Consider the following 13,029-nt stretch of genomic DNA (forward strand, 5'->3'; position numbering starts at 1 on the left):
ACAACACCATGTATTTTCCTGTTATTTAAGTGTTTTATAATTATAAGGGAGCGATAAACCTTATGTTTGATAATATTTGGTTGATTATGTTTGGAGGGAGCGCGGAACCTTTTTGGTGTAACACAACCATAACCCGGAAGTGTTTGTGTTGTCGACTGTTTAACGAAGACGTGAGCTGGATTATCTCTTATTACTACCACATAAGAAATGATGTATTATTGATCTCGAATCTTAAACAGAGCTTCAGGTATGTCGGAGAAAAATATTTTTTCATTTCCCCACTTTCACTTGACTTTCTTTGTATAAATCGGGCAATTTCTGTTACATTAGCTACCTAATGATAGCTATGGCTCGTTAGCTTACGCATTTTCCCTGAAGTTTTAGACACATAACGCGGGGCTTGTATCAACACATAGTGTTTATGGCCAAGGGTATGTTTGTGGTTTAGTCTTAGTTTTTCCCCCCTGTTTCTGCTTTAACCGGTCGGTGATTTTGTTTATTAAAAATTTCAGACATGTCTATGTCCCACCTGTACGGGCGGGGAGAGGAAGAGGAGGAAGGTGTGGAGATTGAGAGATTTGAGGTGACAGAGTGGGACCTGGCCAATGAGTTTAACCCAGAACGTCGCAGATTCAGACAGACCAAGGAGCAGGCCACCTATGGCATCTGGGCCGACAGAGATTCAGACGAAGATGAGAGGCCTAGCTTTGGTGGCAAGAAGTAAGACACGTTTATGTTGGTGCCCCAGTGTTTAATTGTAACTTTAACAAGTCGCAGCATAACAGGTTAATTGTCCATATTTATTTTTGGTTAGATCTAAAGACTATAGTGCACCAGTGAACTTTGTGAGTGCTGGTCTGCGTAAGACTGCTGCTGAGGAGAAGCAGCAGCAAAAAGAAGGAGACTCTGATGAATCTGATGAGGAGTCTCCTGCAGCACCACCCCCTCCTCGTGGCACTGCACCCAAAAAACTTCAGATGGTAAATTTGTGTGCATTTTCTACCTATTAATTCAGAGTAATTCCTTACAGGCAAATTAAGGTACAATGATCTGATTCGTCCATAATGTGTCATTTTGCCAGGGTACTTTCCGAGGACATCAGTCGCAGAGGTTTGCAGGTGGCATACAGTCTGGAAAAGGCATTGGCAGCTGGGAGAAGCACACCAGGGGAATTGGGCAAAAACTTCTGCAGAAAATGGGCTACCAACCAGGAAAAGGCCTGGGCAAGAATGCTCAAGGTGGGTAGGCTCTTCTATTATTGAGAATGTTTTTAATATAATTTGTGTGTATTACAGCAAAATAGAGCCGATATTCTTTAATATATCACTCTGTCATTGCTGCAGGTATTGTAAACCCTATTGAAGCAAAAGTTCGTAAAGGAAAGGGAGCTGTCGGTGCTTATGGCAATGAGCGAACCCAACAGAGCCTTCAGGACTTTCCTGTGGTTGACTCGGAAGAAGAGGAAGAAAAGGTATGCAACTGACAAAAAGTGTCTTTCCCTTTTTCTATTTAAACCACAGTTGTTGATGATAACAAAGCAGAAATGTTGTTGCCAATACTTTTATTTTTTCTGCCTGTGTAGGAGTTTCAGAAGGAACTAGGCCAGTGGCGTAAAGATCCTGCAGGGCCTGCTGGAAAGAAGAAACCCAAGTACTCCTACAGAACTGCAGATGAGCTGATGGCTAAAGGCAAAGTGGCGGGAAGGAGCACAGCTGCATCCGCTGGAGAGCTGGCTCAAGTTAAGGTATGTCTTGTTTCTTTGCTCCTGCCTCATATCTTTATGACACAACAGCAATATTCAGGATGTAAACTCTGACAATATTATGATATAGAGTATTAATGTGACTGTAATGATGGCTTCTGTTTTTGTTTTTGAATCTCATTTACCCCTTATTTTTCTTCTTGTTTCTAGGTAATAGATATGACTGGAAGAGAGCAAAAGGTTTACTACAGTTACAGTCAGATGTCCAACAAGCACAGCGTTCCCGATGAAGGCCCTCCAAGCATGTCAACTCGGGATCAGAAGGGAACAAGCTTTGCTCTTCCTGAGCTTGAACATAACCTGCAGCTGCTGATAGACCTCACAGAACAGGACATATTACAGGTATATAGAATGTAAAGTGTGGGTTTACAACAGGGACCAATGAATAATTATTAATAGATCATAAACTTGAAGTTGTATTATGATTTTGCAGTTTCTACAATATACCACTTTATTCTACCAACCACTGACTTTCTTCTGTTTCTTCATATAAACCCTTCTATAGTCTGCCAGGCGTCTGCAGCATGAAAAAGATGTGGTTGTGTCTCTGAGCCATGAATCAGTAGCATTGCAGAGCAGACTGGATGCAGAGCAAGATTCCATCCAGCGAATGGAAGCCGTACTAGCACTGGTGGAGCGCTTTCCTTCAGGGGAGACGGCACCGGGGGAGGGACCCACCCTGCAGGTCCATATACAATAAACCCACTGACTAACTACACTAACTAACTACACATCTGGCTTCTCAGTTTATTAGTTCTGGGTTTTACATACCCATATAAGTAATTTGGAATTCCCTTCTCTTTGTTCAGGAGTGTGCTCGGATATTTGAGACCTTACAAACAGATTATTATGAAGAATACAAGACAATGGGCTTGTCAGACCTGGCTGTAGCTGTTGTGCATCCGTTACTCAAAGAGAAACTTCGTTCCTGGGACCCGCTGAAGGTATACTTTTGTAGTTATCTTCATTTGAGGTACTTTATACCCATTACTGTGTTACAAACATCACTAATTAAACTACATTGTTCTTTGATTATTTCAGGACAGCTCTTACTGTCTGGAGGACATTGGTCAGTGGAGAGCGATCCTTGAATCTCGAGACTTCCACTCCAGTGGCCCGGATTCAAATATGGATTCTTACCACAGGTCACAGACACATACATATTAATCTCTCATTGTTTATGTGGATAAATTGCACAGGCTAGGTATACAGGCTGTGTTTCAATTAATGTTTTTGAAATGTGTGTTCTGCCTTTCTTGCTGCAGACTATTATGGGAAGTGTGGATCCCAGTGATGCGGCCATGTGTGTCAAACTGGCAGCCTCGTATGGTCGGGCCAATGGTGGACTGTGTAGAAGTGTGGGCTCCTCTTCTGCCCTTGTGGATCCTGGACCACATGTTGGAGCAGCTGATCTTACCCCGACTACAGCGAGAGGCATGTCAGATGAGGAGAAACTTTTCTTATCAGTAGTGACTTGGTTTAATGCTTTCAAGACATCCAAATCATGTTTCTCGCATGTAAATCTTTTATTCCGCTTTTCCTGTTTAATAGGTGGATAACTGGAACCCGTTAACCGACACAGTGCCTATCCACTCCTGGATCCACCCATGGCTGCCTCTGCTTCAATCACGCCTGGAGCCTCTTTACCCACCAATTAGGAGCAAACTATCCAATGCCTTGCAGAGGTGGCATCCCAGCGACACCTCAGCCCGCCTCATCTTGCAGCCATGGAAAGACGTTTTCACACCAGGTGCATGGGAGGCATTCATGGTGAAAAACATCATCCCTAAACTAGGTAAGTCATGGATGAAAATACACTTCTCTACAGTCTCTCCACAGTTTGTAACTTTATCAATTACTTATGTTGAGTTTCCTCTATGTGATGGTTTCTCTCCACAGCGTTGTGTCTCGAAGAGCTGGTTATCAACCCTCACCAGCAGCAGATGGAGCCATTTCACTGGGTGATGGACTGGGAGGGCATGCTGTCCCCCTCCAGCCTTGTGTCTCTGTTGGACAAAAACTTCTTTCCAAAATGGTTGCAGGTCAGTGAATATATTTTCAGTGAGAAGTATGAGCTTATTGGGTATAAAGAATGTATTTAATTAAATCTTTATGTATGTTTTGTTGATTACAGGTCCTGTGCTCATGGCTGAGTAACAGTCCTAACTATGAGGAAATCACTAAATGGTACCTTGGTTGGAAAAGTATGTTCAGTGACGTCTTGCTGGCGCAGCCTCTCATTAAAGAGAAATTCAATGAGGCATTGGACATCATGAACCGTGCAGTGTCTTCAGGCATTGGTTGGTATACGCACACTGTCTGGGGTTATTTTGTAAATGCATGAAAATTATAGAAGACTTGCTTTAAAAGTATGATAATAAAGCCCCTTAGTACCCTTTTTCTCATGTAAAAAACAAACTATAATACTCTCTTTTTCATATCTACAGGTGGATACATGCAGCCCGGTGCAAGGGAGAATATTGCTTATCTCACACAGACGGAAAGAAGGAAAGACTTCCAGTATGAAGCTTTGCAGGAGCGCAGGGATGCCGAGAGTGTGTCCCACAGAGGCACCGGCACCGGTGTGCCAACTAACTTTAAAGATCTAATCCAAACCAAGGCAGAGGAGAACAACATTGTCTTCATGCCCTTGGTGGCCAAACGTCACGAGGGGAAGCAGCTGTACACCTTTGGGCGCATTGTTATCTACATAGACAGAGGGGTTGTGTTTGTGCAAGGAGAGAAGACTTGGGTGCCCACATCTTTGCAGAGTCTGATAGATATGGCGAAGTGAGCAAGTCGTCCGTTTGCCAAGTGTAAAAAGACAACGATGGAGCACATTTTTATGTAACTTCAGTATATTGAAGCTTTGTCATATGTCTCTTTCTAAATGTGTAAAATGTCTGATTGTGAATAAATAATTTTTGGAACGGGTGTTGTCGACTTTGTTACTGATCAGAGCTGAACTGTAAATAAAAATATCTTAATTGCTGTATTCAAACAGTTATTGCAAAAAAATTGTTTACAACATGGTGCCAGTTGTATCTTTACATTTATATGCACATTTAGTAGATATGAATGTTTATTTACAAACGCGATGTTAAAATAATCTCTTTCTGTTTCGGTATCAATGCTTTTAACTACATTTGGAGTACATTTACACCCTATTTGATAAAGTATTCTGAGGGTTAAACTTGTAGCACCACCGATATAATAATATAATATGCGGATGGTGGCGGTGTAGTTGGTGCCCATGTCTGGTTAGTCGAAGATTTTTGGCACCGCACAGCTTCCGTAGAGGCGGTCTGTGCTTAGTGTTACGGTTAAAGTCTCCTGTGTGCTAATTGTTCACGGTTTAATACGTACAAATCTGTTTGGCACCAAGAAGGTATGTGGATATTTATACACGTGTCACTGCGCTCGCAGCATGTCGCAAATAAATTTCGTGTCTTTGACCAGAAATCTTTGGTTATTAGTCGATAAGCTCACGTTTATTAGCCGGCGAGCTAGCTTGTCTTAGCTACCACTGTGCTGACTGTGCTAACGTTAGCTAGCGTGCTAACAAAGAATCTTGGCGACTTTACTGTTACTGGTGCCCTTCTTTTATTTATTTTTATGTATGCTCTGTGTTCAGTCTGTTTTGTTCATATTTTTAATCCAGTCTCGATGTCGTCGGACACTCTGAAGAAGCGGAAGTCAAAGGTTGTCCGCAGTGAAGGAGGGACCCCGGAGATGAAGCGAGGTCGCGGAGATGGGGACGCACAGGTAAGAGAGGAAGACTAGTGAATAGTCTGCTTAGATGCAAGGGTAAACAAAACCCTTTTAAATAGATACATTTTATACAAAGTGTGAGAGTATGTATTCAGTAACTGGATTTTTTTTAATGTAATATAGAGGCTACTGTATTAGGCAGTTAATATGTTTTGGTTTCTAAAATGATAAACACAAAGATATGTCTAAAGTAACCTAGATTTTAACACATAAAGGTTACAGAACCAAACAATAAACACTTTTGAATAAATAAATAAAATAAAAACTGGGTAATGTTACTGTAGACCTGGTAAATGAAAGTGTTATTACCTTATAATTAATATATCCTCTTTAACTTGGACCTACAGAAAGTCTAAAAATGACGGTGTGGTTAAATTTGGTTTTGTGAGTTGGATGAACAACTTAAATGCACCATTTGATCAATACTAGTCTGAGTACGTATTCTTGGTTTCTAAGCACTGTGTATTATGCACCAATCAGCCACATCATTGTGACCGACTGAATTATCTCATTATCGTTTCACTATCATTGTTATTTGTTGGTATATATGAGGCAGTGGACTCAAGACGGTAGAAGGTTTTAAGTGACTTTGACAGTGGCTGGATTGTGATGTTTAAACATTCAGGTCAGAGCATTTCCAAAACTGCAACTCTTGTGGGGTGTTCTCAGTTTGCAAAAGTGGTTCAAAGGTTTAACTAGTGACAGGATCGTGGATGGCCAAGGTTAATTTATGCGTGTGGGCAGCTCAATTTGCAGAAAAAGTTACTGCTGGTTCTGATACAAAGCTTTCAGAACGTATAATTCATCGCAGTGTTTTTTATATGGGCCTGCATAGCTGCAGAGCCTTCAGGGTGCCCATGCTGACCTGTGCCGTTTCTATAGAAATGTGCTTATTCTGCAACAATGCTCAGGTGGTGGTGGTAAATGCCAGGACTCAGACTTTTGAGAAAAGTCATTAAATTGTAATGAGGTCTTAAACTTTATTCCCTTCAGTATTTGGTGATTTAAGTGTTGGATGCGTATCTAATCAACCAGTTAGATCGGCATTAAATTAGGATAATGAATGTGTATATTATGTATCACAATATAATAATCAGGAGAATCTGTGTAAATTGATTTATTTATTTTTTTCCCTAGGATGTGCGTGTATATAGTGAAGAGGTGGAACTGGAAGGCAGGGACCCTGAACAGGACTATACGCAGTACAAAGAATCATGTGAGAGTTTGGCCACGCTCATGGGCGAAATCCAGGAGCTTAAAGCCAGCGGGGCCAAGGACGGGGTAAGAATCCACCACCGTACTCTACTGTTACTGTAGATACATTTTCACTAATAATGTAGATCTAGATTAACTCATTTGTTAGAGGTACACAGCAGAAATCTCAACATTCACTTTGAATCTTCTCCATAACAATGATGCTTAACCAGCTGTGTTTCTTCTCAGAGTGTGGAGGTCGAGCAGAGACGTATGCAAGGCTGCATTCACTTCATGAATCTGAAAAAACTCAACCGCTTGGCTCATATGCGACTAAAGAAAGGCAGAGACCAGACACATGAGGTAAATCCCTCAAACTCCCAAATACTATATATGTGACATTGCAAAAAATACACATTTAGGTTGAGCTCTATTTCGGTCATTTACTGAGAAATACCACTTTGTATTATTTTTTTGCGCTGATCACAAAAGGAAAGCTGAGCACTTTATTTCCTCGTTTTAAAGTTCATTGCAGTAGTTGCCACTGTCAGCGAATAGAGTTTATGTCCCCAGGTTTGTTTGTTTGTTCAGACTTAATTCAACTGGCAATCTTGCTTATTGATCTGATTTGTGTTGTGATTGATAAACTGTATATTATACACCAGCTTTACCAGTGTTTTATTTTTCTCCTCACAGGCAAAGCAAAAAGTGGATGTGCTGCATCTTCAGCTACAAAACCTGCTGTATGAGGTTATGCATCTTCAGAAGGAGATCAGCAAGTGTCTGGAGTTCAAGTTAGTACAACATTATTTCTTTGTATTTTGCTCCCTTGGCTAAATCCTAGTATTTATCACTTTAATTTGATAAGTTACAGAATGCTTTTCAAAAATGGCTTAGACATTATTGCTTTCATTCTATATGACAGTCTAGTACCATCAGTAAATATGAACTTGATATTCTTGACTTCCTAGATCCAACAGTGATGTCTGCAGATTGTTCTGATTATATTATTGTCCTTGTCGCAGGTCTAAGCACGAAGAAATAGACCTGGTGAGTGAAGAAGAGTTTTACGATGAGGCACCTCAGGAAATTTCCAGGCCTCACCTGACAAAAAGTGATCCGCACCAACTCACGCTGGCACGACTGGACTGGGAGCTGGAACAGAGAAAGAGGTACAAACCCGGCACGCAACAAAGTGCACTTGAAACCCGTTGTATTAAATAAAGTCTGTTTTGATCTTTGGGGAGCACGGAGCAGTTGTTAAACATATTGTGGTTTGGACATAGGTTGGCTGAGAAATACAAGGAGTCCCAGGCCTCAAAGGAAACCATTCAAAAGAGCATCGAGGTGAAGAAGGAGCATCTGTCCAGCTTGCAGCCAGGACTCAATGCCATCATGCAGGTATAATAACCTTCAATGTTGCCATCTCATTTGGTTGGAAAACTTAAATAAATGCTGTTCCGTCGTCTAACACCATTTCTTCTCCTTGTCTTCTGTCACAGGCCTCACTCCCAGTGCAGGAGTATCTGTCCATGCCCTTTGAACAGACTCAGAAACAGACTGAGGTCGCACGTCACCTGCCTCCACCTCTCTACGTCCTCTTTGTTCAAGCAAATGCCTATGGTCAGGCCTGTGGTGAGTAATCATTAGAGGAAATATAATTCTTTAAGACAAAATTTGATCCAAGTTTGGATCATCTACAATGTATTTTGGTTTCTGTTTCAGACAAGAGCCTGATTGTCTCAATCAGAGGGGATGTGGAGGAAGCCAAGGCTCTTTCCAAACCTCCGGAGGATTCTCAGGGTATACAAACTTTACTTCGCATGCAGTTGATACACCAATTTGTTCCTCTCTCATATTCATTCACCAACAAAAATATAAAACTGTGTCTTTCTTTCGTTTAGATGATGAAAGTGATTCCGATGCAGAAGAGGAGCAAGAGAAAACGGTTAGTCTCTGACTTTAGTCCAGAAAAATAAAAGAACACACAGAGGTCACAGAGTTTAGTCTCTGCAATAGGCAAAGGAGTGCTACCTTCGTCTCTGACTGTCACACACAGCGGTCCCCCCGCGGGGGGGCGGGGGGGTGGGGAGCAGCTGCGATCGATCGGTTCCGGCCTCCGGACGTCCAGCAGTGATGGGGGGACTGGAAACTGTTCCCACCTCAGACACAGACATGCACATTCAGCATCAACCCAGAGCTTGTGTCGTGTTTTTATGAGGACTTGCTGATGTGTCTTTATTTGTGAAGCGGTATTTGTATTTGAATGCAAACTATGTCTGGGCTTTATGTTTGATCATGTCAGACACCTCTTCTTTATCAGTCTCTTACTACAATAGTAATGTACAGTAATAGTAGAGAGGAAACAATAGGACGTCATTGTCCTGTTTCTACAATAAGTAGCTGGAAATGTTGGTAAATTTTTCCCAATTTCATTGCTTTTTTTTGTCTATTTGATAGAAGAGAAGAAGACCAACTACAGGCGGCCAACTGGATGACAAAAGACGAGAGATGTTGAAAAGGCACCCTCTGTCTCTTGGCTTGGACGTGAAGTGTAAAGGTAGCTCATTCTCTCTCGCTTGATGTTCAAAAATCGTCCCGTTCATTTTGCGAAAGATTTTAAACGGCCCAAATATTTACACCCCTTCTGTGTTAACATCCCTCGCAATTTGATACGTGCATATGCTGTTCTGTACGGTAACTCTATACCTCTCAGATAGTGTGACAGAAAGCGAGTTTGACCCCCTCTACTATGACATGACACCAACTGACCCTCTTGTTCCCTCTGCTGGCGACGATAGGAATATAGTGACAGATTATAGGGAGATCTGCATTGCAGGCGTAACTCTACCTAAAGGGGGAGGAGGGAGGGATGGGTGGGAGACGCTTGCAGCATTGTAGGTCTGCAGCACCTACAACATCTAGTAAGCATATTTTATCATCTCTGAATTTTGCGTTTGTTTCCAACCCCACCCCACCCCCCCAGATATCTTCACTACTGCCAGCTGCAGCAGTCCTTTTGTTGCAGTAAAAGCAAAAAGTGAGCAGTGTATGTGTGAGTGACTGACAATATGTCACTGAGTTCACTGTGACTGCAGGGTGTGGGGCATGAAAGAAGGCAATCAGCATACTACGCGTCCCCCCGGGTGCCGCTAGCTGCCGTCGTGACCACACCCTGTAACTGCGCTCTAATCCACTGCAGTGTAAAGTAAACCCGGGGGGGTGATCTCTGAGAGGATTAATAAAAAGAGGGAGGGGTAGAGACGGTATTAAGCCGAGATAGCAATGAGTTACTTCATCACCGCGTGTTATCTGCTTGGTCTCTGCAGATGGCAGCATACTCCATCTCTTCTTCTACTACCTGATGAATCTGAACATTATCACGGTGAAGACCAAGGTCTCCACCTCCACGGACCTCAGCACAGCCATCAGCGCGGGGTGCGTGTGCGAACGCCGAACATTTCTCTCAGTTTATGTGTCCTCGAGGAACCTGAGGGAAATTGAACCGCTCCTTCTTTTTCAGGGACCTGCTGAAGTCAGACACTCTCCTCAGCTGTCTCTACACCAACGACCTGGGACGAGAAACGCCCAATCCAGCTAATCGCTACCAGTTTGATAAAGTCGGGTAAGGATTCAGGCAATCAGAGTAAATGGCGTCACATTTAATTGAACTAATTTCCAGTAGCGTTAACCCACAGCTTCTCTATAGGATTGTTTCCTTTCTGGATTATGTGGAGGAGCTCGGCCACCCCTACATGTGGGTTCAGAACCTCGGAGGACTACAGTTTCCCAGCGATGCTTTAGAGGTGGGTTTTCTAGTCGAGCATCGTCCCAGTTCAGCGGCGATGTTTTTGTGTATGTTCCCAATGTAAATAGTTGGTTTGTGTTCCTGCTTTTGCAGAGTGTGCGTGTGGTCAGTACTCTGAGCGCCAGCCACATGGAGAACACTATGAAGCTGCTGAGAGGACGAGTCCAGTCCCGCTTGGCTTTGCACAAACAGTTTGCCTCTTTAGGTACATTGTTTTGTTTACAACTTAGCACGTTAAATACTTCTAACGGACAGGTTGTATATTTTAAATCGTTTGTGCTCATCTTCCTCAGAGCACAGCATCATCCCCGTCTCCAGTGAGTGTCAGCACCTGTTTCCTGCCAAGATCATCTCCCGTTTAGCTCGATGGACCACTATGAGTCACCAGGAGTACATGGTATATGAAGACGAATAGAGATGTTTGGTGTCAAGTGTGATAAAACTATTCAGAAATACAGCAGGACTCACTGTGATATCTCCCCTCCTCCTCTAAAGGATCTGCCATATACACGTCACGTGACGGAGGCTGGTCTGGCGAAGGAGACTGATCTGTATTTCATGGGAGTTATCGAAAGAGGCACAGGTAAAGTCTTGAATCACCGACAGAATAACTGAATGTTACGGTTTTTTGACTTGAATTTGTTCTGTGTAAACAACTCGTCTGTGTTCCTTTCAGCTCGCCTCCACTCTGCTGTTGTGCTGAGCCCTCGTTACCCAGAGATCTCTCCTCTTTTCTCGCTCTGCCTCAGCTGGAAAGGAGAGCGCAATGGACGCACTGATGACAACCTCAGGGTATGAACATCTGAATAATAATCCATCGTATGTTAGTTCATGTCTAGTTCTGTTTCTGAATCCACGATTTCCCATGTTCTAACTTGTGTTTGTGTCTTTTTTTTTTTTTTTTTTTAGGCCATGGAGAGCGAAGTCAATGTGTTCAAAAATGAACTGCAGGGCCCACGTCCTGGACACCAGCTCCTGACCAATCAGATATCCCGCCTGTGCGTCTGCCTGGATGTGTATTTGGAGACAGAAGGACAGGATGACGGCGTGGAAGGACCACGAGAGTTCCCCCGTGAAAAGATGTGCTTGCGCACTGTCAGGTACACATTTATACATAATAAATAGGTTTTAAAAGCGACACATTTGGTCAAAGAACCACTGAATGGATTTACCTCTGACCTTTATCTCTCATCTCTTTCAATTCAGGGGTCCAAACCGTCTGAAGCCGTTCAAGTACAACCATCCTCAGGGTTTTTTCAGTCATCGCTGAATCCGTGTGTGTGTATATATTGTACAACTCTCTCAAGCTCAACTTTGTGACTCTTTGTCTCACAAGGTGTCGTTTTTAAGTCTTCATACCAGTCGTGAAAATAAAACATTTCCTTGTTATTTTCTTTAACGAGCGTGTGTCTGGTGTTTGTTCCTGTTGTGTGCAGGAATACATAATTCCCTGTTTCATCCTCTTACCTCCTTGTCTACTTTACCTCTCAGGGCTATTTATAGGACTCGTCTGAGCCAGCTGATTATTATGCCATTGAGGTTCAGTGCTGGAGCAAGCTGAGTCATTTCCACTGAGAATCATGCACATCCAATACGATACTTCCTCCATTGTTTGCAGTTATCCTTTGACCTCTGATTTATTATCCTGGCGTCTTTGGTAAAAAACAAAAACAAAAGAGGGTTATTATTTTGGGTACAGATGCGTCCATCAAGGATAACTCTCATTTTATGACTTTGCTGCACAAGGTTCTCCATCTTACGTTTTTTTTTTTTTTTTGCTCATTGCAGCTAAAATCCAGCAGGATGTAACTCAGACCGGAGCTTAATGCCTCATGGACGCGTTGGTTAGGGAGTGTGTAATCACAAGGAAGAGGGGGCTGTTGTATATCTTGGAGGTGGTGATTACTATTTGAATTGTGAGTCTTTAAGGATTTTCTCTCAGTGGTGGAAACTGTGCTGTAGTCAGGGACTTTCAAGCCCCACAGCTTGTTCATGGCGTACGGCTTTACAGCTAATTGAACTGTTTGCACCGTGGTCCGACACGGTCACAACTAAGCTAATTTTAAAACATACTTCAGTAAAAACTATTGAAAGTATAAAAACAGCCAGTACGCACATTTATTTAAGGCACACTCAAACCTAAGATGATTTACATAATGCATATCCGTTGTGTTTGATCGATAAAGAAGTAGAACAATGTAAAGTTATGAGTGAGCTAAGGACCCCTCCTTCTCTGATCGCCTCCTGGCTCTTTGTGAATCTAAATCTGCCCAACCCTTTATCCTGTCTCATATTTTATATCAGCTGATCTCAGTTTATTGCTCTGTCTGGTGCTCATTGGTCTGTCCGTCCGATTTCTTATTTATAAACACCAAATACATCAAAATACTGCCGGGACACAGTGACCGGAGAAAAAGTAATTTAGAAGTTCCACCTTTTGTGATTTGTGACACAGCTGCTGATCCCATTAACACAAAGCCATCAATCAGATGCA

General features: G+C 42.5%; 2 protein-coding genes across 2 annotated transcripts; both read left to right on the top strand.

Moving 5' to 3' along the window:
- The first annotated feature begins 121 nt into the window (after window positions 1-121).
- Window positions 122-4,696, top strand: tfip11 (tuftelin interacting protein 11). The gene is made up of 15 exons (XM_047593079.1): window positions 122-247; window positions 513-720; window positions 815-980; window positions 1,082-1,238; window positions 1,344-1,471; window positions 1,583-1,744; window positions 1,913-2,104; window positions 2,268-2,447; window positions 2,572-2,706; window positions 2,804-2,907; window positions 3,028-3,196; window positions 3,314-3,557; window positions 3,662-3,804; window positions 3,897-4,062; window positions 4,210-4,696. Exons 2-15 carry the CDS (start codon window positions 515-517, stop codon window positions 4,554-4,556), a joined length of 2,499 nt encoding a protein of 832 aa, XP_047449035.1. The 5' UTR covers window positions 122-247; window positions 513-514; the 3' UTR covers window positions 4,557-4,696.
- Window positions 4,697-5,011: 315 nt separating this feature from the next.
- thoc5 (THO complex 5) lies at window positions 5,012-11,934 on the top strand. The gene is made up of 20 exons (XM_047591796.1): window positions 5,012-5,150; window positions 5,424-5,527; window positions 6,671-6,814; window positions 6,977-7,090; window positions 7,424-7,521; window positions 7,753-7,899; window positions 8,014-8,128; window positions 8,230-8,362; window positions 8,453-8,530; window positions 8,632-8,675; window positions 9,188-9,287; window positions 10,057-10,165; window positions 10,251-10,352; window positions 10,437-10,533; window positions 10,629-10,740; window positions 10,829-10,932; window positions 11,031-11,118; window positions 11,212-11,327; window positions 11,445-11,635; window positions 11,742-11,934. The coding sequence occupies exons 2-20, from the start codon at window positions 5,429-5,431 to the stop codon at window positions 11,803-11,805; spliced, it is 2,055 nt and encodes a 684-aa protein (XP_047447752.1). The 5' UTR covers window positions 5,012-5,150; window positions 5,424-5,428; the 3' UTR covers window positions 11,806-11,934.
- The last annotated feature ends 1,095 nt before the right edge of the window (window positions 11,935-13,029 follow it).

Source organism: Mugil cephalus, chromosome 8 (genome assembly GCF_022458985.1).
Source record: "Mugil cephalus isolate CIBA_MC_2020 chromosome 8, CIBA_Mcephalus_1.1, whole genome shotgun sequence".
Lineage (NCBI taxonomy): Eukaryota > Metazoa > Chordata > Actinopteri > Mugiliformes > Mugilidae > Mugil > Mugil cephalus.

Bases quoted from the DNA above. Each gene is read 5' to 3' on its own strand.
- tfip11 (XM_047593079.1), top strand. From the start codon at position 515: ATGTCTATGTCCCACCTGTACGGGCGGGGAGAGGAAGAGGAGGAAGGT. The intron at 2,707-2,803 runs GTATACTTTTGT...TGATTATTTCAG, and splicing joins GTTCCTGGGACCCGCTGAAG to GACAGCTCTTACTGTCTGGA. The intron at 3,805-3,896 runs GTCAGTGAATAT...TGTTGATTACAG, and splicing joins TCTTTCCAAAATGGTTGCAG to GTCCTGTGCTCATGGCTGAG.
- thoc5 (XM_047591796.1), top strand. From the start codon at position 5,429: ATGTCGTCGGACACTCTGAAGAAGCGGAAGTCAAAGGTTGTCCGCAGT. The intron at 7,522-7,752 runs GTTAGTACAACA...TCCTTGTCGCAG, and splicing joins AGCAAGTGTCTGGAGTTCAA to GTCTAAGCACGAAGAAATAG. The intron at 8,363-8,452 runs GTGAGTAATCAT...TTTCTGTTTCAG, and splicing joins TGCCTATGGTCAGGCCTGTG to ACAAGAGCCTGATTGTCTCA.